Source organism: Triticum urartu, chromosome 1A (assembly GCF_056163025.1).
Source record: "Triticum urartu cultivar PI428250 chromosome 1A, HENAU_Tu73, whole genome shotgun sequence".
Classification (NCBI taxonomy): Eukaryota; Viridiplantae; Streptophyta; class Magnoliopsida; order Poales; family Poaceae; genus Triticum; species Triticum urartu.
Genome location: NC_141873.1, coordinates 559,133,745 through 559,157,013, shown reverse-complemented (window position 1 = coordinate 559,157,013; position 23,269 = coordinate 559,133,745). Strand labels below are relative to the sequence as shown.

General features: G+C 44.4%; 1 protein-coding gene and 1 pseudogene across 2 annotated transcripts; both read right to left on the bottom strand.

Annotated features, from left to right (window-relative positions):
• Positions 1–1,905: 1,905 nt before the first annotated feature.
• LOC147992719 (uncharacterized) lies at positions 1,906–18,481 on the bottom strand. Its single transcript, XM_087541161.1, has 3 exons — positions 17,789–18,481; positions 2,492–3,516; positions 1,906–2,410 (listed from the first exon to the last, which is right to left on the bottom strand). The coding sequence occupies exons 2-3, from the start codon at positions 2,863–2,865 to the stop codon at positions 1,906–1,908; spliced, it is 879 nt and encodes a 292-aa protein (XP_087397287.1). The 5' UTR covers positions 2,866–3,516; positions 17,789–18,481.
• Positions 18,482–20,241: 1,760 nt separating this feature from the next.
• LOC147992718 (putative F-box protein At5g52610) lies at positions 20,242–22,538 on the bottom strand (annotated as a pseudogene). Its single transcript, XR_015615393.1, has 2 exons — positions 22,394–22,538; positions 20,242–21,527 (listed from the first exon to the last, which is right to left on the bottom strand). The product of XR_015615393.1 is annotated as a putative F-box protein At5g52610 (transcript).
• Between the last annotated feature and the right edge of the window lie 731 nt (positions 22,539–23,269).

Genomic DNA, 23,269 nt, shown 5'->3' with positions numbered 1-23,269 from the left:
TTATTTGTAATTTTATAATGTTTGATCAATAGCTATTTACGTGGCATCTTTTCAGATAAAATAACAGTTGCCACCGTCAATGTCGCCATAGAATACAAACGCTTCAGGAGCGAAAATCCAATTCGGTGCCCAGGCTCATCCGCACCCGGTCAAAAAAAATCAAAACAAATACTAAAAAAACTCAACAAAATCCAAATTTTTTTGTGTGATAGAAAATTGTATGTGTGAGGTTCACTCCTTTCAACTTATTTGTACATTTGAGAGCTCTCAGAAGAAAAAAAAATCGGATCAAAATAGTGTGTGAACAGTAAACTTTTTTACAGACCCTGAATTTGTCTTTTTTGTTGACAGTTGCTCAGATGTCCAAATGAAGTGAAATTTGAAGCGCACCTCACGCATAAACTTATCTACCTCATACAAAAAAATTGGAATTTTTGAATTTTTTAGTATTTATTTTGATTTTTTTGGAGTTAACTCTTGGTGTTGTCGTTCCTTCCTCCACGATTGTCACTAGCAACTGGAGCAATTAACAGGCATCCCAGGGTTACAGGAGTATTACTACTGATTAGCGTGCCTCATGTATCATATAACAGGAGGATCAACAGGAGAAGAGAGATGTCTACTGGTATAGTCGACATGTTCTTGGAGAGTGGTGTTTTGGCACATAGGAGCGCGCACGCTCCTGGTTTTTAAAATGTGTTTTAAATGTATTTTGAAAGGCAACATATTTTCCCCTTAAGAAAAAGGCAACATATTTGGTGAATCCTACCTAGTTCGTGTGTCCATGTAGCCATTCCGTTTCAACCCCACGATCTAAATCCTGAGCATCATGTGCAGCCTAGGGGCTAATTACGTTTACACGCCCGCTTTGTAACTTGACAACCATCTTAATTCATAGAAAACCCCCAAAGCCTTTTAACCAGGAGCGCCCCGACTGCTTCTGTTCGTCTTGCGCCACCGCCGCCGCCGCTGTCGTCGTGTGCCTCCGATTTCCGTCGACTCGAATCCGACGTTGTTTGGCGCGGGTGACAAAGCGAACCAGGCGGGCGTCTCGACAGCGAGTCCATGACGAACTGACGTTGTTCGCCACCGCCGACGAAGCGGCCCAGGCAGTCGTCTCGACGGCCAGGCCATGACAAACTGTCGTCGTTCGGCTCCGGTGACGAAGCCTCTCAGATCAGGCGCTATCTCCCTGATGGTCTACCCCGACCGAGATGATTCCTTCATAGGAAGTTGTAGCGTCTCGTCTCCAGGACGTAGGCTGTACTTGTGCAAGTACTGTCCTGTTGCATTCGGACGACTACTGACATGCACATTATTAGTGCAAATGACCGTATCAATATTTGCAGCATAATGAATGGCAATGGCGGGTTCAGATCAGAGGCTCTGGTTGAGCTTTTCACTGTTAGTTTGCTTGGCATTTTTTTTAAAAAGTGTCCTCTTTGCTGTTGCCAAGAAGGCTACTGACTAATTCAGTTATGCGTTAGTAAAACAGGTGACCATCTCAGTCATGTGCTCAAAGCATAAACTTTTTAGTAAAGCTTTTGAAGTACAGAAGTGGCCTGGGATGGCTATGTCCGGTTTCTGAACATCTACAAACTTCAGAATGTGCTACTGGACAATGCAAGTCTGATCAAAAAATAAGGAGGAAATAAACATGCAGTATTGCCACACAGTACAAGTTTTAATATTAAAAAGAAATTTAATCATGCTTGCATAGCTGGTAAAAATGTCTGAAATTGATAAATATGTCCGATACTCTGTAGCAATTTGACAAGCGTCAAAACCTCTGAGAAATCAAGTCAACTTTAATTTGACACGACACAAATTCGCATCGATTACATAATTCAGTACATCAGAGTGTACATGATAACATAGATAAAATCATTTTTTGCTTGGACCATATCAGGAAGCACCATTTGGCTGCATATCTTGCACAGTCACACTCCCTTTCTCTTTTTTGCTTGGACAATTACGACTATCATGAAATACCATTTGCTTGCACGTCTTGCACAAGCATGCGACCTTTGCCTTGCCTTCTTTGTCCTTATTTTTTTGACCCCCCTCCTTGATCTCCTTTCCTCGCTTTATTATTTTGCATCGTCCCACGGTACGGACATCAGTCGGCGGATGTATATGAACTTCAGTGGGAATATTACAACCAATAAAAGCCTCATATTCCTCTTGCCGTGTGCTTTGGGTGGCTGCAGGGATCATTTGGTCCAAATGCGCCTCAATGTTCATCACACTTGATGTTAAGAATTCCAATGCTTCATCTGAATGTTTCGCCTTTTGAATAAGCTCTTCCATCTTATCTCGTACACCTGAAATCTTCTTTCTTGTGGCCGCACCAAGTGAATCCATGGGCTTTTCTTCTAGTAGGTTCCCATGTTCATCATAAACATTCTCCCTGCAAAACAAAAGAATGTTGTTAGTCATATGATTTTGGAATAACAATAAGAAATCGGTTGTTATGGATTATTATTTTTACCTTTTGCACCTTTTTTGCCATCTTTTCATAATGTAGTAGCTAGGAAGCTCATTTTGGTTTTCAATCCTCAATACTTGGATAATATGGCGACATGGAATACCGAGTGACTCAAATAACTTGCATGAACAATTTGCTGTCATGCTTCCAATGTCATAGCAAACCTCCCTAATCTTACCAGACCGACCTCTCAGGGTCACATTTTTTACCCCCACACCTTGTGTAATACTCTGAACACAACAATGGTCTCTAGCAGCAATAACCTGTAGCTGAAATTTCTCGAACACCTCATATGTGAATACCTCACTACCCCGTTTCTCCATTGTCCATAGCGTAAATAGTTGCGGGGTGGTATGTATGCTTCTGTTGTCTGCCATTAATTCTTCCTCACGCTGGCATTCTAAAGCTGTGTCAAACCTAAGCCAAAACTCAACAAAAGCAAGCCTTCGATGAATGAAGGCGGTTAAAAACGGAATTTGCACTTTCTGCTCTTGAAGTGGTTCGGAGAATGCCCGCTAGAGATATATCCATAAGGTAGGCCGGTATCCATTTATGTCGAATGCTAAACCTTTTACTCAACCACTCATTTTCCTCCAATCCAAAATCTGTAATGATGGAATTCCACTGTGACTCAAACTCTGTTGAAGTTTCCGAACCCCAAACACATGAGTTCAATCTCGTCCAAAATTCAGAATCTTCTCTAATCACAGGTCCAACTTTTTCTGGAACCTTTTCCATTATATGCCACATGCACAGCCTATGAACGGTGGTTGGAAGAACTTCGTCAATACCATTCTTGATGCTAGTGGCTTCATCGGTTATGATGAGTCTAGGTGCTATCCCTCCTATTGCTTTTAAGGTCTCAAATAACCAAATGTATGACCCATCCTTCTCATTTGATAAGAATGCAGCAACAAAAAATAAACTTTGTAAGTGATGATTAACCCCGGTAAATGGTGCAAATATCATGTTGTACTGATTAGTGGTGTATGTAGAATCAAAGGATATGACATCACCAAAGTGATGATGTAGACCGAACCTCGATGGCGAGATCCGATCTGTTGTTGCGGCCCGACCTTTCACGACACTCCACCTTTAATAGCAGCAACCTCTCGCCCGCGCACGCGATGTTCACGAAGTAGAGGGTTTGAACCTTGCGGCCCAGCACGAGAAAACCAATCTCGACGAAGGTACTCACGCGCAAAATAATTTCCACGAAGAGAAATCGCAACACAGAGGTTTTCTAAAGATCCCTCCAAAACTTGATACGGGTGTCTACCCTGAAAAACACATCGTGTCTATTTCATAAAAAATAATCTCAACTTTACATGACTCACGGGCTAGACTTTATAGTAGTATAGCCGACTCCTTCTAACTTGATTGACAAGGAAAAAACTAACACACGTAAAACCTCCTGCTTATTTAAACTACCTTTTACATCTCGGTAGATCCTAAACTTGCAACCGAATAATATTGGAGGTGGACCCTGAGGTGGACCCCAGCCCGTGTCCTTTAATGACAATACATCACGTACTAGCCTCTGACTCTTGCAACGTTGTGAAACTTCTTCTTTACGTGGAGGTGGCAAAAACAGAAACAAATCCCTCTCATTTATCTTGTTGACCGAACCAAATAAATGACACCCCGCATGCTCCCTTTCATCAGCGTAGGTTTCCTCTTCTTTCCAAGTATTAATGTACTTTTGAATTTCCCTTGCCAAAACTTGCATGATCAATGTTGCATGCACATGTCATGCCTTGATTTAGCTCTTGAATTTGCATGTAATTATCATCCTTTAATACATGCATGTCCAGGGACTTCTCTTCCCTCTCGTTGGCGCAAAGATCAAACAAAACAATGTCCTGTTTTATTTTAACAGAAAATAATTCCTCTAACCCACTAACATGCGTACTATTTTGCGATCATCAACGCTAACATCAGTTGCGGCCATATCATCCTCTCCTCCTTGAAACGAAACCGTCCTCGGTTTCGAATCAATCTCTTCAACAATATTTGTATTTGCAGTTTGAATGATGCTTGGAAAATTTTCAGCGGCTTCAACCTTCTTCTTCTTTACTTCTGATGCAGCTTGAGCAATGTCCCGTTTCTTGCGATCAGCCATATACTTCTCCGATGTGTACGAATCAAGTGCTATGTATTGTCCTCCATGAACAAAAGAAAATTTGTCAACAGAATGATATGTCAACTGTCTTTTATCTGTCCATGATTTTCCTAGCAGTATTGAGCATGTATGTATGTGCGTAGGAAGCACATCACACATGACCATATCGTCATATCCACATAGAATAAACCGTACCTCAACGCGATGCATGATCTTGACAAACTTGTCCTTCCACCAAAGCTCGTACGGTTCTGGATGTTCAATCAACGACAAGTTCAAAGCATCAACCATAGTCTGACTCACCATATTCATACTAGAGTAGCAATTCATCAACGTTGCACAACTCGCCGGCCCAACGCGCACACGCGTAAAGCATTGGTACCAAGGCAAGGAACGCAATTGATCCTTCTCGACCGCCATCATCATTTGCGAGCTACAATCTTTTCTCATGATAAAAAAACTTCAATAGTAACTCGAAGAAAAATATTGTGTCGTGAACAACCTTTGCTCTGAATACCACCTGATGTAGACCGAACCTCGATGGCGAGATCCGATCTGTTGTTGCGGCCCGACCTTTCACGACACTCCACCTTTAGTAGCAGCAACCTCTCGCCCGCGCACGCGATGTTCACGAAGTAGAGGGTTTGAACCTTGCGGCCCAGCACGAGAAAACCAATCTCGACGAAGGTGTCACGCCCAAGATGCGACCCTATCCTAAAGGAAATCGAAGGTCCCAGCAAGGGTAGAAGCGCATCTTGAAGACGCTTTTGCAAGGTGGATATCATTACATCAACATTACATAATAGTGGGGATACATCCAATACATACCAAAGTCACATGAATACAACAATACATCAAATACAAGCTCAACATCCGACTACGGACGAAACATAAACAGAAACTCAAACAACATCCACCCTGCTAGCCCAGGCTGCCAACCAGGAACCTATCCCTCAATCGAAGAAGGAGCAGAAGAAGAACTCCAACACAAATAAACATCGCTCTCACGTCACGATCATCGCAAAACCTGTACCTGCAACTGTTGGTGTAGTAATATGTGAGCCAAGAGGACTCAACAATCCCATTACCATGGGTATCAAGACTAGCAAATCTTAAAGGGTAGGAAAGGGGTAAAGTGGTGAGGTTGCAGCAGCGACTAAGCATGTATGGTGGCTAACTTACGCAAATAAGAGCGAGAAGAGAAGCAAAGCAAGCGGTCGTCAACTAGTAATGATCAAGAAGTGATCCTGAACCCCTACTTACGTTAAACATAACCCAGAAACCGTGTTCTCCTCTTGATCAACCCCGAAAAGAGACACTTACGGTTACGCACACGGTTGGTGTATTTTATAAGAGTTTACTTCAAGTTTACTACAACCGGATATCAACAAATTCCCATCTGCCACATAACCGCGGGCACGGCTTTCGAAAGTTCAAACCCTGCAGGGGTGTCCCAACTTAGCCCATGATAAGCTCTCGCGATCAACGAAGGATATTCCTTCTCCCGGGAAGACCCGATCAGTCTCGGAATCCCGTTTACAAGACATTTCGACAATGGTAAAACAAGACCAGCAAAGCCGCCCGGATGTGCCGACAAATCCCGATAGGAGTCGCACGTACCTCGTTCTCAGGGCACACCGGATAAGTCAAGCTACGAGTAAAACCAAGCCTCGAGTTTCCCCGTGGTGGCCCCGCAGGCTGCTCGGTTCGGACCAACACTCGAAGGAGCACTGGCCTGGGGGGGGGCTAAAATAAAGATGACCCTTGGGCTCCGGAAACCCAAGGGAAAAAAGGCATAGGTGAGGCAAATGGTAAAACCAATGTTGGGCCTTGCTGGAGGAGTCTTATTCAAAGCGAACTGTCAAGGGGGTCCCATAAATCACCCAACCGCGTTAGGGACGCAAAATCTGGGAACATAATACCGATATGACGGAAACTAGGGCGGCAAGAGTGGAACAAAACACCAGGCATAAGGCCGAGCCTTCCACCCTTTACCAAGTATATAGATGCATTAATAATATAAGAGATATTGTGATATCCCAACATAAACATAATCCAACATGGAGCAATCTTCATCTTCACCTGCAACTAGCAACGCTATAAGAGGGGCTGAGCAAAAGCGGTAACATAGCCAAACAACGGTTTGCTAGGAAGGGTGACAAAGGTTAGAGGCTATCATGCAATTTGGGAGGCTTGAGCAGCAAGTGGTAGGTAACGCAGCATAGCGATAGAACAAAGCAACTAGCATAGCAATGATAGTAATGAGATCCAAGGTGACGGTCATCTTGCCTGAAATCCCGCAAGGAAGAAGAACGAGTCCATGAAGAAGATGAAGCCACGAAGATGAACCAAGCGTAGACGAACGAATCCTCACGATCGCAACGAAACGGGAACTATCGAGAAGAAGCACACAACATGGTAAACACACCACACATGAACAAGGCATGATGCTCAACCAAGTATGATGCAAGACAAGGCTACATGAAACTACTCATGGCAAGAGATGATGCATACAAGAGCAACACATCAAAGCAAGTTTAAAAGAGGCCGGAAACAACATATAGCAATTCCGGTAAGTCCTCATATGCAAATTTTGAAATTGGTCCAGATCTGAATAAACGTTATGTTAAAGTTGTTAAACAGCAAGTTAAGATGCACCAAGATGATCTACACGAAATTCTAGTCAAGTTACATATAAAGTTCATTAGATTCGGAGCTACGGCCTAAAAGATATGAGCAAAACAAGTTAAGCATGACATTGATGCAAAATGCATACAAATATCAAGAAAACACATTCAAGACATGGATACAACAAGGTAACATGAAACTACATGCAAAACTAAGCAAGTTTCATATAGAGCACACTCAAAACGAAGCAACTGTTCAACACATACACACTATACAAGGTTAAAGGACAAACTGTCCAAAACAGCAACTAGGCATATTGCAAGCATCAAAACCACAAGCTACAGTATCTCAACATGAAAACAAAAGGCATGGACATGATGTACAGGTAAAGCATTACAAAACATGAACACTGAGCTAACTCCAGAAACTAATAGAACATGCTCAAAAGGACATGGCAAGATTGCAAATAATAACAGGTTCACAGACTCAGCATAATTCACAGGGCATGATAGAAATAACATCAGGTTGCAATGTTTAGAGCTATCAAACAATATGCTACAGGAATTTATCATGGCAACAAAAGGCATGGCATGAATCTACTAATTGCATATAACAAGAGTCCCTTACTGACCATAAGCCAAAATGGCACAGAAAAGATGATGGCACCCATGTAAACATAGCAAGTTTCGTTACAGATTCAGACTTGGTGAAAATAACAGCACATGGCAGGAACAACAATAAGTAGGCATGTTGGTGAGCTTGATGCACTAAGAGGTATTGCATGACAAACTAAGCATACACCCAGCAACTAGACATGGCATAGAAGCTAGACATGGCAAGAACAATAACATAGCATGCACGGATCAACAACAACAACAAGCTAGGCAAAATTGCTAAACATGTTAACAATCTGTCAGGAACATTTTATAGTAAAAGTAGAGCAAGATAAAGACATGCTAGAGCACTCTATAAATGCAACCAGGAGCATCGATGGATAGAGCCTAACCATATGTGCAAAACATTCTTACTGGACATACTCAAAAGAGGCATGGATCTCACTGTAGCAACATGAATACATGGCATGAAAATAACAGCAGACAAAGACGGTGAAATTCTAAGTCTCTGAAATCAGCAACATCATGAAGGCTACTTTGCAAGCTTGAAACAATCAATACATCGCATATCATGAAGAATGGGATGCTCCACAGCAAAGATTACATGTTGTAGCCCATAACACATGTAGACTTCATGCTCAAAAGAAAATCACACATAAAGATACAAAAATGACAAATGAGCAAGTTCTGTTAAGTTACAGCAGACAACATTATATAGCACTCTTGCAACAATGATTAGGGCATCAAGATGAACTCAAATGAACGTGGCACAATGGAACAAAATGAAGAGCATAACATGATGAACATTTCGATATATTATATGCATGAATCGGACAAACGAGCACGGAGATATGACAGGTCAAACATAGCACCAGAATGCAAATTGTCAGGGACTTAGAGAAAATCGAGGGGGGGAAAGTCAACCTCTCTGGATCTGGATCTGGCGCTGGTTACGAGGTTCAACGGGCGCTCGCCGGAGATGGGGAACGAGGAGGACGACCAGCTCGGGACGGGGGAGGAGGTCAGCCGGAGCTCGGAGGAGGAGGTGCGGGCGGAGCTCGGCGAGCACGGCCGCCGGCGACCTCGCGCGGGGCGGCGCTGGAGCGGCGAGTGGTGGCGCCGGCGGGCGGGGCCGCGGGCGGCGCGCGGGCAGCGGCCATGGGGCCGGGCGGCGGCGAAGCTAGGCGGAGGGGCGCGGGGCGCGCGGCTGCCGGGTGGCGGCGCGGGCGGAGGGAAGCGGGCGCTGGCGGCGGCGGCTCCCGCGGTCTCGCGCGGGCCTGCTCCGGGCCCCGCGGGCCGCGGTGGAGGGAGGCGGCGGAGGCAACAGGTGGCGGCGCGTGGTTGGCCAGCGACGGCGGCGTGGTGACGTGTCAGCCCCGGATTGGTCCGGGCGACATGGCTGCGGGGCGGCGGACGCGTCCGGACGGCGGCGGACATGTCCGGCGGCGCGGAGGGAAGTTAGGGTAGGGTTTGATCTGCGCGGATTTTTCGGGGGAGGCCACATATATATAGGTAGGAGGAGGTAGGAGTGTCCAAATGGAGAGCAGTTTTCGGCCACGCGATCGTGATCGAACGACTGAGAGGATGGAGGGGGTTTGGATTGGTTTTGGGCCACTTTGAAGGGGGTGTTGGGCTGCACACAAAAGAGGCCTTTGCGGATACCCAGTTAACCGTTGGAGTATCAAACGACCTCCAAATGGTACGAAACTTGACAGGCGGTCTACCGGTGGTGTACCAAGGCCGCTTGGCAAACCACGGGCCATTCCAAGAATGTTTAACACCCACACACGGAAAGAGGCAAAAGGGGGCGCCGTGGGACATAGGAGTGCCGGATTGCAAAACGGACAACGGGGAAAATGCTCGGATGCATGAGACAAACACGTATGCAATGCAATGCACATGATGACATGATATGAAATGCAGATGATGACATGGCAAAGTGCAACACGCAAGCCCATGACATGGCAACTACGGCGAATAGCTGGAAGACACCTAGTGCATCGGATCCGGGGCGTTACAACTCTCCTCTACTAACAAGAGATCTCGTCCCGAGATCTTAGGACCGAGACGGGGAGGAAAAGGGATGAGGTGAAATAAGAACAAAAGAGAGAGGATGAACAAAGTCAAGAACACTCGAGTAGGAAAAGGAGACGACGAATATGACAAGAATCAAAGCTCCGAAACAAAATGAATTCGAAACCACTCCGGTTAGAACAAGATAGAAGCGGAATAAGAATGAAAGAATTTAGGCAGAACTCTGGCTGAACAAGGAAAGAATAGAATATGAACTTGAGAAGATGGAACGATACTTGACTTGAGGAACAACACAAAACCTCCGAAAGACTTGAAAGAGTGGAATGAGAAGAACTGGGAAGAAGATGACAACTTCTACCACGAATGAAATAGAGAGCATCCTTAGAAGGAAGGATTGAACAGAGTTGTTGAGAAAATCAACAACAAAAAGAATAAGCTTGTTGTGGACTTGTGGCTAACATCTCAAAATTATGAGGTGATCTCCGGCCACAAGCGGAAAAAAAATTGAATAGATGAGAAGAACGAAGAAAAGCAAAACTCCACTTTAAAAGAATACAGAGAATTAATTGCACTTGGAGAAGCAAGAAGAAAAGATACTTGAGATCCTCCAACAAGAATCTTGATGAGCACTTGAAGAATGAATTAAATCATGACGAACCACCGTGAAGAACTCCGGTAACAAAAGGATGACGAGATAAAATTGAAGGATGAAATGGATAAGATGACGCCTTGCGATGATTTAGATGGAGCTTCCGACGAGATAAGCGAGAAAACTTGGAACTCCGGAAAAGAAAAGACGAACAACTTAGAACCGAGAAATTATTCAACATGAACAATCTCCGAAGAAAAGAATTAATCAACTTGATGAAAGAAGAATAAGAATTACGTTATTCTTATCCTTCACCAATTAAATTGATAAGAAACCATGGTTTGCATACAACTTATTCACGTTGGAAAAGATTAAGGGGGGAATATAGCGTCAAATTTAGGAAGGTCTTCATGAGCCACCGATAGGATGAAAAGAACAAATGAATTGATATGATGAGAACGGAAAAGGAATCTTCAACGAACCACCGTAAGAACTCAAAATTGAATGACGAAAGAGAATGAATCATCGGGAAGAATTAGAAAAGCACAAAGATGCTTGAGGGAATTTAGAGACAAGAGAACGAAGAGATCGCGAACTGATTGAGGAATACTTGAACGAAGCACCGGGACAACTATGGAACGAATGAAGCTGAAAACTTGGAACGAAGAAATATTCCGAAAAGATGACCTCCGGATGATCGAGACGGAAAACAACTCCTGAAATACTCCGGATGGATGAAAAGAATTGCACGACTAGAAACAATTTGATAGGGTAACATCGAGTTAGCACCGTGAATCTCTGGGAGAACGAACAAGATTTAAGAGAAAATCTTCTTCGGTCTTCAAATGTTGAGAAAGACGACGAGACACACCAACAAAATTGTTGAGATACTCCGGGAGAATGAAAAGAGGGAAAGATTAACCCGAACATGAAAGAATTTGAGAGCGATCTTGGAAAGGCATCTGACTGATGAAATTCATACTTACGTCAACCTTCAAAAAGAATTTGAGAATAGCTCCAGGAAAACAAAAGAGTCAGGTAAGATCCTGGGAAAAAACCTGTGGGTTAGGGCCCACTGAAAAGAAACACCGTTGGAAAGGATTGTCGAATGAGAAATGATGCACCGGAACGATTGAAAAGGACTTGAATGAGGTGACAACCTCGAATTAAATGGATGCAAACACGAACCTTCTGAGATGTCTTCATCACTCTGGAAGGATAAACTGGCGAGAGGCGAAACGAGCAAGGGGAAAAACACTTCGGTGAAGGAAAGGAATATGATCAACACCGAAAACTTGAATTGAAACCACCTGAAAAGGAAATGAGACGAACAATGATTAACTATGCGAGAATTCACCGGTTGAGGCAATTGAGGAAAGACTGAAGATACTCCGCACGAATGGAATTGATTACTTGAATAGAGGCTCGGAATCCAGGAATAAAAAGGGTGGGAGGGCGGGAAAACAAAGGCAACTGGAACAGGGAATCGACGAGTAACTAGAAGAGAAGACACCGGTTGAAATAATTGAGGAGAGAATGCAAAGGCTTCGCACGAGTAGAATGGATACTCGATTATGGACTCCGGTTCCGAGAAGAAAAAGGGTGGGCGGGTGGGAAAAACAAGGACAACTTCGGATAGGAAACCAACATCGATTGAAAAGAACCGAGGATTGATCTCCCAGAGACAAAGAGGGTCGAAACAACTTGACGAGAAATGCACCGGGCAAAAGAGGATGGACAACGAACAAAAACTAAACGCGTGATCCTAAAGAAAAATTTGAAGGGGAAGAGGAGTAGTTCAAAACATCTATGTCAAGATTTCTCACCAGAGCGACGAAGGGGCAGAGGAGTAAAAAGAAATCCTACTCTCCGATATAACTAGACTCCGAAAAAGTTTTTCTTCTAGACTCGACATTGGCCAAACTACACGATCAAACAAGGGGGCTCCTAGGGTCGGTCGAGGCTCTGGTACCAACTTGTCACGCCCAAGATGCGACCCTATCCTAAAGGAACTCGAAGGTCCCACCAAGGATAGAAGCGCATCTTGAAGACGCTTTTGCAAGGTGGATATCATTACATCAACATTACATAATAGTGGGGATACATCCAATACATACCAAAGTCACATGAATACAACAATACATCAAATACAAGCTCAACATCCGACCACGGACGAAACATAAACATAAACTCAAACAACATCCACCTTGCTAGCCCAGGCTGCCGACCAGGAACCTATCCCTCAATCGAAGAAGGAGCAGAAGAAGAACTCCAACACAAATAAACATCGCTCTCACGTCACGATCATCGCAAAACATGTACCTGCAACTATTGGTGTAGTAATATGTGAGCCACGAGGACTCAGCAATCCCATTACCATGGGTATCAAGACTAGCAAAGATTAAAGGGTAGGAAAGGGGTAAAGTGGTGAGGTTGCAGCAGCGACTAAGCATGTATGGTGGCTAACTTACGCAAATAAGAGCGAGAAGAGAAGCAAAGCAAGCGGTCGTCAAGTAGTAATGATCAAGAAGTGATCCTGAACCCCTACTTACGTCAAACATAACCCAGAAACCGTGTTCTCCTCTCGATCAACCCCGAAAAGAGACACTCACGGTTACGCACACGGTTGGTGTATTTTAGAAGAGTTTACTTCAAGTTTACTACAACCGGATATCAACAAATTCCCATCTGCCACATAACCGCGGGCACAGCTTTTGAAAGTTCAAACCCTGCAGGGGTGTCCCAACTTAGCCCATGATAAGCTCTCGCGATCAACGAAGGATATTCCTTCTCCCGGGAAGACCCGGTCAGTCTCGGAATCCCGTTTACAAGATATTTCGACAATGGTAAAACAAGACCAGCAAAGCCGCCCGGATGTGCCGACAAATCCCGATAGGAGTCGCACGTACCTCGTTCTCAGGGCACACCGGATAAGTCAAGCTACGAGTAAAACCAAGCCTCGAGTTTCCCCGTGGTGGCCCCGCGGGCTGCTCGGTTCGGACCAACACTCAAAGGAGCACTGGCCCGGGGGGGGCTAAAATAAAGATGACCCTTGGGCTCCGGAAAACCAAGGGAAAAAAGGCATAGGTGAGGCAAATGATAAAACCAATGTTGGGCATTGCTGGAGGAGTCTTATTCAAAGCGAACTGTCAAGGGGGTCCCATAAATCACCAACTGCGTTAGGGACGCAAAATCCGGGAACATAATACCGATATGACGGAAACTAGGGCGGCAAGAGTGGAACAAAACACCAGGCATAAGACCGAGCCTTCCACCCTTTACCAAGTATATAGATGCATTAATAATATAAGAGATATTGTGATATCCCAACATAAACATAATCCAACATGGAGCAATCTTCATCTTCACCTGCAACTAGCAACGCTATAAGAGGGGCTGAGCAAAAGCGGTAACATAGCCAAACAACGGTTTGCTAGGAAGGGTGACAAAGGTTAGAGGCTATCATGCAATTTGGGAGGCTTGAGCAGCAAGTGGTAGGTAACGCAGCATAGCGATAGAACGAAGCAACTAGCATAGCAATGATAGTAATGAGATCCAAGGTAACGGTCATCTTGCCTAAAATCCCGCAAGGAAGAAGAACGAGTCCATGAAGAAGATGAAGCCACGAAGACGAACCAAGCGTAGACGAACGAATCCTCACGATTGCAACGAAACTGGAACTATCGAGAAGAAGCACACAACATGGTAAACACACCACACATGAACAAGGCATAATGCTCAACCAAGTATGATGCAAGACAAGGCTACATGAAACTACTCATGGCAAGAGATGATGCATACAAGAGCAACACATCAAAGCAAGTTTAAAAGAGGCCGGAAACAACATATAGCAATTCCGGTAAGTCCTCATATGCAAATTTTGAAATTGGTCCAGATCTGAATAAACATTATGTTAAAGTTGTTAAACAGCAAGTTAAGATGCACCAAGATGATCTACACGAAATTTTAGTCAAGTTACATATAAAGTTCATTAGATTCGGAGCTACGGCCTAAAAGATATGAGCAAAACAAGTTAAGCATGGCATTGATGCAAAATGCATACAAATATCAAGAAAACACATTCAAGACATGGATCCAACAAGGTAACATGAAACTACATGCAAAACTAAGCAAGTTTCATATAGAGCACACTCAAAACGAAGCAACTGTTCAACACATACACACTATACAAGGTTAAAGGACAAATTGTCCAAAACAGCAACTAGGCATATTGCAAGCATCAAAACCATAAGCTACAGTATCTCAACATGAAAACAAAAGGCATGGACATGATGTACAGGTAAAGCATTACAAAACATGAACACTGAGCTAACTCCAGAAACTACTAGAACATGCTCAAAAGGACATGGCAAGATTGCAAATAATAACAGGTTCACAGACTGAGCAGAATTCACAGGGCATGACAGAAATAACATCAGGTTGCAATGTTTAGAGCTATCAAACAATATGCTACAGGAATTTATCATGGCAACAAAAGGCATGGCATGAATCTACTAATTGCATATAACAAGATTCCCTTACTGACCATAAGCCAAAATGGCACAGAAAAGATGATGGCACCCATGTAAACATAGCAAGTTTCGTTACAGATTCAGACTTGGTGAAAATAACAGCACATGGCAGGAACAACGATAAGTAGGCATGTTGGTGAGCTTGATGCACTCACTAAGAGGTATTGCATGACAAACTAAGCATACACCCAGCAACTAGACATGGCATAGAAGCTAGACATGGCAAGAACAATAACATAGCATGCACGGATCAACAACAACAACAAGCTAGGCAAAATTGCTAAACATGTTAACAATCTGCCAGGAACATTTTATAGTAAAAGTAGAGCAAGATAAAGACATTCTAGAGCACTCTATAAATGCAACCAGGAGCACGAATGGATAGAGCATAACCATATGTCCAAAACATTCTTACTGGACATACTCAAAAGAGGCATGGATCTCACTGTAGCAACATGAATACATGGCATGAAAATAATAGCAGACAAAGACTTAGTGAAATTCTAAGTCTCTGAAATCAGCAACATCACGAAGGCTACTTTGCAAGCTCAAAACAATCAATACATGGCATATCATGAAGAATGGGACGCTCCACAGCAAAGATTACATGTTGTAGCCCATAACACATGTAGACTTCATGCTCAAAAGAAAATCACACATAAAGATACAAAAATGACAAATGAGCAAGTTCTGTTAAGTTACAGCAGACAACATTATATAGCACTCTTGCAACAATGATTAGGGCATCAAGATGAACTCAAATGAACATGGCACAATGGAACAAAATGAAGAGCATGACATGATGAACATTTCGATATATTATAGGCACGAATCGGACAAACGAGCACGGAGATATGACAGGTCAAACATAGCACCAGAATGCAAATTGTCAGGGACTTAGAGAAAATCGAGGGGGGGGGGAAGTCAACCTCTCTGGATCTGGATCTGGCGCGGGTTACGAGGTTCAACGGGCGCTCGCCGGAGATGGGGAACGAGGAGGACGGCCAGCTCGGGACGGGGGAGGAGGTCAGCCGGAGCTCGGAGGAGGAGGTGCGGGCGGAGCTCGGCGAGCACGGCTGCTGGCGACCTTGCGCGGGGCGGCGCTGGCGTGCGGGGCCGCGGGCGGCGCGCGGGCAGCGGCCATGTGGCCGGGCGGCGGCGAAGCTAGGTGGAGGTGCGCGGGGCGCGCGGCTCCCGGGTGGCGGCGCGGGCGGAGGGAAGCGGGCGCTGGCGGCGGCGGCTCCCGCGGGCTCGCGCGGGCCTGCTCCGGGCCCCGCGGGCCGCGGTGGAGGGAGGCGGCGGAGGCAACAGGTGGCGGCGCGTGGTTGGCCAGCGGCGGCAGCGTGGTGACGTGTCGGCCCCGGATTGGTCCGGGCGACGTGGATGCGGGGCGGCGGACGCGTCCGGACGGCAGCGGACATGTCCGGCGGCGCGGAGGGAAGTTAGGGTAGGGTTTGATCTGCGCGGATTTTTCGGGGGAGGCCACATATATATAGGTTGGAGGAGGTAGGAGTGTCCAAATGGAGTGCAGTTTTCGGCCACACGATCATGATCGAACGACCGAGAGGATGGAGGGGGTTTGAATGGGTTTTGGGCCACTTTGAAGGGGGTGTTGGGCTGCACAAAAAAGAGGCCTTTGCGGATACCCGGTTAACCGTTGGAGTATCAAACGACCTCCAAATGGCACCAAACTTGACAGGCGGTCTACCGATGGTGTACCAAGGCCGCTTGGCAAACCACGGGCCATTCCAAGAATGTTTAACATCCACACACGAAAAGAGGCAAAAGGGGGCACCGTGGGACATAGGAGTGCCGAATTGCAAAACGGACAACGGGGAAAATGCTCGGATGCATGAGACGAACACGTATGCAATGCAATGCACATGATGACATGATATGAAATGCAGATGATGACATGGCAAAGTGCAACACGCAAGCACATGACATGGCAACTACGGCGAATAGCTGGAAGACACCTAGCGCATCGGATCCGGGGCGTTACAGAAGGTACTCACGTGCAAAACAATTTCCACGAAGAGAAATCGCAACACAGAGGTTTTCTAAAGATCCCTCCAAAACTTGATACGGGTGTCTACCCTAAAAAACACATCGTGTCTATTTCATAAAAAATAATCTCAACTTTACATGACTCACGGGCTAGGCTTTATAGTAGTATAGCCGACTCCTTCTAACTTGATTGACAAGGAAAAAACTAACACACGTAAAACCTCCTGCTTATTTAAACTACCTTTTACATCTCGGTAGATCCTAAACTTGCAACCGAATAATATTGGAGGTGGACCCTAAGGTGGACCCCAGCCCGTGTCCTTTAATGACAATACATCACGTACTAGCCTCTGACTCTTGCAACGTTGTGAAACTTCTTCTTTACGTGGAGGTGGCAAAAACAGAAACAAATCCCTCTCATTTATCTTATTGACCAAACCAAATAAATGACACCCCACATGCTCCCTTCCATCAGCGTAGGTTTCCTCTTCTTTCCAAGTATTAATGTACTTTGAATTTCCCTTGCCAAAACTTGCCTGATCAATGTTGCATGCACATGTCACGCCTTGATTTAGCTCTTGAATTTGCATGTAATTATCATCCTTTAATACATGCACGTCCAGGGACTTCTCTTCCCTCTCGTTGGCGCAAAGATCAAACAAAACAATGTCCTGTTTTATTTTAAGAGAAAATAATTCCTCTAACCCACTGACATGCGGTACTATTTTGCGATCATCAACGCTAACATCAGTTGCGGCCATATCAAGTGACTATAGTTCTTCCTGCCTGTGGCATCCGCCCAGAACACACGCAATAGCTTCCCCTCATCATTCACGTCAAAATCATAGAAAAATGCTGAATTCACTTCCTGCTTTCTAGCTAACTGGGCCACAAACATTTGAGCATTTGCATCTCTGATTTTATACCTGAGTGCTTGGTAGTAATTTTGCAAGTCCCCCTTTGAGCAGCCAACATTCGGAATTTCGCCCTCGCTAACTTGCAGGAGCCTATATGCCTGAGAGGTTCCAATGCTTGCCTTATGACATGTGTATAAAGTATTCTTTGCCCTCTCACTAACTGTACGATTCGATCTGATCAATTGCCGCTTATTAGGTGATACAAGACATGAACATGGTGCTCAACCCATGAGTCTATCTTGTAGGTGTTGTCCCCACAAAGTCTAACAAAGATATGGGCATCACAACCGCATCGCGTATTTGTTTGCTTACGCCTTTTCTTCAAGGGGTCATCTATCTCGTTATTATCTTTTGACTTGAATCCTTCCCTATTACACATGAAACGCTTAGTCCGGACCACCTTATTATCAATCTTTTTCTGTTGTCCGATTCGAACACCAAAACCTGATTCATGTGCATATGCCTTGTAGAACTTCTCTACTGCGTCGAGTCCTTCAAATGTGAAACCCACTTTAGGCTTCAAGTGCTCATCACATTCAGGTGTAAAAGATGAAGACTGCAATGTCAAGAGTAAACTGGAATAAGCACTTCATGCATAGTTTCAGTTGTTAGTGCAAACTGAACTTACAAAGAAGGGTACGTCAGTGTTCTTTTGGGGTGTACTAAATCCTCCATGTCTCATATGCATTTGAACGCTATTGATTGGATCCATACTGCTGCACACATGGCCACATGATTAGCCTTTAAACCTACACTCACACGTGTATGCACAAGGACTTAATCTGTGTGTAGTTTTACCTTAAACTTTTGATGCCCTCCGTGTCGCTGATTGCAAATGACATCGTTGTACTTACTAATTGCTCATCGGTAGTTGCCGCAGCAGCAAAGTATTACCAGTTATAGAGGAGATAAGTCTAGATCGAGAAGTACATGCAGAGCAGACTGATGCATAGGGCGTTTGCCGATTGTTAACATGGGATCAGACGAGCACGTATAAGACTGGGACGCTACCTGCATCTCGTGGGTGCCGGACGACGTCGGGATCGAGTCGACGGAAATCGGAGGCACACGACGACGGCGGCGGCGCAAGACGAACAGAAGCAGTCGGGGCGCTCCTGGTTAAAAGGCTTTGGGAGGTTTTCTGTGAATTAAGATGGTTGTCAAGTTACAAAGCGGGCGTGTAAACGTAATTAGTCCCTAGGCTGCACGTGATGCTCAGGATTTAGATCGTGGGGTTGAAACGGAATGGCTACACGGACACACGAACTAGGTAGGATTCACCAAATATGTTGCCATTTTGAAATGTCAAAAAAATATTGTTCTTGGAGAGATGTCTACTGGTATAATCGACATGTTTTTGGAGAGATGTCTACTGGTATAATCGACATGTTCTTGTGTTTCTTCTATCTCTGCTCTCTTTTAAATGTTCTATCTCTGAATTTCAGACAGACAGACACTTGATAATCTGGCAACATACGCTTCCCCAAAAGTAGTTGCAAGTGAGCGATTGCGTAGCTGCTGTTCCGTTCAGACTAAAATGTAAAAGAAAAGAAAAAATAATGGTACAACATTCTGGGTGACAACATGAGTTGTGCTCAACCATGACAACAGCAGCCAATTTGCTTAGTTAGAATGTTCATCAGGAAGTTGAGCCTGTTTGCGACGATGATATTACCAACACAATTCTTTACGGCGGAAATCAAACTCAAAACTTGGACATGGGTGTCACAACTGGAACATGAATAATTACTAGTAAGTTATATGTGCATAGCACGTGAGAGCTCATACAGTCAAACTACAACCAAAGATAGACATATTGTTACTGTAAAATATATTGTGCCTGTTTTATCTAGGTATCCTTTTTGGCTAGTTATGCCGGCAAATGAAATTGTGAGGCATATGCATGAAGTATAACATACAAAAATCACGTAAAATGTACTGAGCGTGTTTTATCTAGGTATCTTTTTTGGCTATCTCAAAGCTAATGTTCTACAGTATCTGTAAAGATAAATATGATTTATGAAGGTACACAGACTTGAATACAAAGTAAAATGAATGATAGTTTCGATAGAAAAAGAAGTTAGGAGAGTCTGAGTATGGAAGAGTCTAGAATAAAGTAGAAGTGTGCTTTAAATTTTGTGTAAAATGTCCATATGGCTTTAGCCCAACCATAGAATCTTCTAGATAGTACACGTGGAAGAATCCAGTGAAGTAATGAGAAGATCCAACGGTCAATAACACTCGGATTTGCCACGTCTCCACCGTTAGATCAGCTTCATCCAATGGTTGTTATTCAAAGTTATTCGCATACTATATAGTGATATAGAAAAGTGTACTGCGTAGGTCTGACAAAGGAGAAACAGAGGATGTAGCCTCTGAATGACAAGAAAAGATGCAGCAGACAAAATACACACACAAGAGATGCTACTACTAACTACTTCGGATACATGGCTCATCAGCCTGCGAGCTTTGAGTAACATGCCACATAATAATAATAGTCCCCAAACCACCAGTTGAACCAGCCATCTTTGATCACACTAACTTTCCCAGTGTTGATGTTGTATGACAAAAGCTTCCGTGCCTCCATATCGAAAAGGAAGATAACCTCTCGTTCCAAGTCAATTGCGGCGATCCGGAAGTCACACAAATACGCTTTTCTGCAAGAAAAGATGTCTCTCCCAAATGCATCTCGCGTACAAAGTCGATGCTTCAGTGACCACTTGCAAGGACGATGCGCATCAAGACTGAAAACTGCAACTGTACGACCACCATCCTCTGGAGACGCGTAATGCAAGAACCCCGCTGATTGGCCAAAGCAACCATCCCAACAGTCATTTGGAAGCTTAATAGTATAATGATAGGGCGGCATGCCATAACTTATTGCCTCCAAGCCTTCAACCACAAGAATACCACGACTAATGGTCTACACATGCAACACTCCACCAATAAAATGGTGTGGTTTATTAAGTCTCCTAGGATGAAAACTCCATGTACCATCCACAAGCCACGTGGATAGTTCAGAAGAGAACACCTCAAGTTTGAATGGCGAACCGGTGGCCTTCTCTTGAATGTTGATGATATAGAAGTGTGCCGACCATAACGGATCGAAGGCCAAAAAGGTTCTACAGTGGGAGCCATCTGACTCAAGTGGGTGAGGGTGAGATTTAGGAGCACGGACTGTCCTCCACGCTCGTGTTGCCGGGTTGCAGACAATGAAGTGGCCCATCTCTAGAGAAGTATAGTCCCTCGGGTACCGACAAAGAATCAGGCCACTGCAACAGTCTACAAGCTCTAAGCGCTTGTAGTGCGGCACGAACGTAAGAGCTGCATCAATTTCCTCGTCTTTCCCAAGGAGGCTAACAAGCTGGAGATCAGAGATCCACTGTGGTTGGTACAAAAGACCAGTGGGAACTTTCAGCAGCTTCTGTTGGTAGTGTGGATCAGAGGAGAAGGCAAGCCAAGCCTTGCAGACACATTTGAAGCGGCAAAAAGATTTGAACGGCACCCGGGAGAGGATTTCCACCACAAGATCGTCGGTTAGACTAGTAACAGCGAACACCTTCTTGGAATCCATCTCTTTATGGCAGTCTACTCTACTGGAAGGAAAATTCAACTATGTTAGAACGAAAACAGAAACCAATCTTTGAACGTAGTAACAGATAAGTCATAATGCAATCCAATCCACTGAATATATGTTTTATCTAGAACAAAGCAGTTGCTAGCAAAACTGACCTACAGTTTAGGATTGCAGAAGATAAATAAGTGGTCTGAAACATGCAGTACACAAGAAAGTGTATGTTCATAATATCCACATCCACATGTATATAGCTTAACTGCATGTGTTCGAAAACGATGTGATTCCCTATCTAAATTCAAGTATGCATGATAAATTAACCGAGTATTCTATTTTTAGAATGACAGATACTCCCTCCGTCTCAAAATTCTTGTCTTAAATTTGTCTAGATACGGATGTACCTAATACTAAAACGTCACTTGATACATCTGTACTTAGACAAATCTAAGACAAGAATTTTGGGACAGAGGGAGTATATTTGTACGCACGTGCACACTAGATGTTCCAAACACAGCCGGAATGCAAATCTTTATGCACCAAGCCATCCGATTTTTGAAATTGCCTATCGATCCCCATGTCCATCCTATCAATTTCAAGTTCCTAACTATCTGAAACTCTGAACTGCTATGGCAGATGGCGAACTCGTCACCTAGTTCCATACAAGTTTATTTTTTCTCTTACACGATTTTTCTCTCAGATCTCTCTAGGTGTATGCGCTCACTCCAAACAGGAAAACCATGAGCAATTGACAGTGCCCATAGATCTATACGTTAGGGGTCATCACGGATCGGAACGGTTCGCTTGCTCTGAAGGGGATCTGCTAGGGTTTGGATGGGAACAAGTCCAGGGAATGGTGAGCGACCACAGCCCAAGTCCGGGGGAGAATACCTGAGGGGGGTCGAGTTGCCGCGGTGAAGACGGCGGGCGGTGCGGAATTAGAGCAACGCACCGGCGGATGCGCTCCGGCGGCGGCGGAGAGGCGGGCGAAGGGTTGGGGGCACTGGGCCGAGAGCAGCTATGGTCTATGGGCTGAGAGTAGCTATTTTTTTTTTAATTTTGCTTTCTCATTTTGTTAGGACCGTTTTTATTTCTCTTCATCATCTGTTTAGCTTGCACTCCTAAAAAAAATTCTGTTTATCTTCCACTCCTCAAAAAAAAATTCTGTTTAGCTTTGGGCCCCTAGAAATACTGTTTAGATTCTAAGGTCCCCTCAAAAGTAACCCAAATGATAACGCTCACATGTGTGGCACTTAACAACGCGCTCATACGCATTCGATGCCGTTCAATTCATTTGCACGAATTTTAGAGCAGTTGTTATCTAGGTCGAGAGCCACGTAAGCACACAACATTGTGTGGGCGTTATCATTTAGTGTCACACGTGTGGGCGCTCCTCGTCCGAACGGACACAGGATGCTCGCCCGAACGTTTGGGCGAAACTGCTCATCTTCGCCCACATGACGCTCACAAGATGATAGATAGCAACTACAGGTGTGCATACGTGGCAACTAGGTAATCACACACGACAATTATGATTGATCATACATGACGACTATGGTTTAACCACACACGACAACTACAGGTGTACATATGTGGCAATTAGTTAATCACACACGGCGACTATGGTTATTAATACATGGCAAATATGGTTTCACCACACGTGGCAACTCTAATTAGTTAGACATGGCAACTGTATTTAATGATACATGACAGACATGACAACTACAGTTAATTACACATGGCAACTAAAGTTGATTACACACGGCT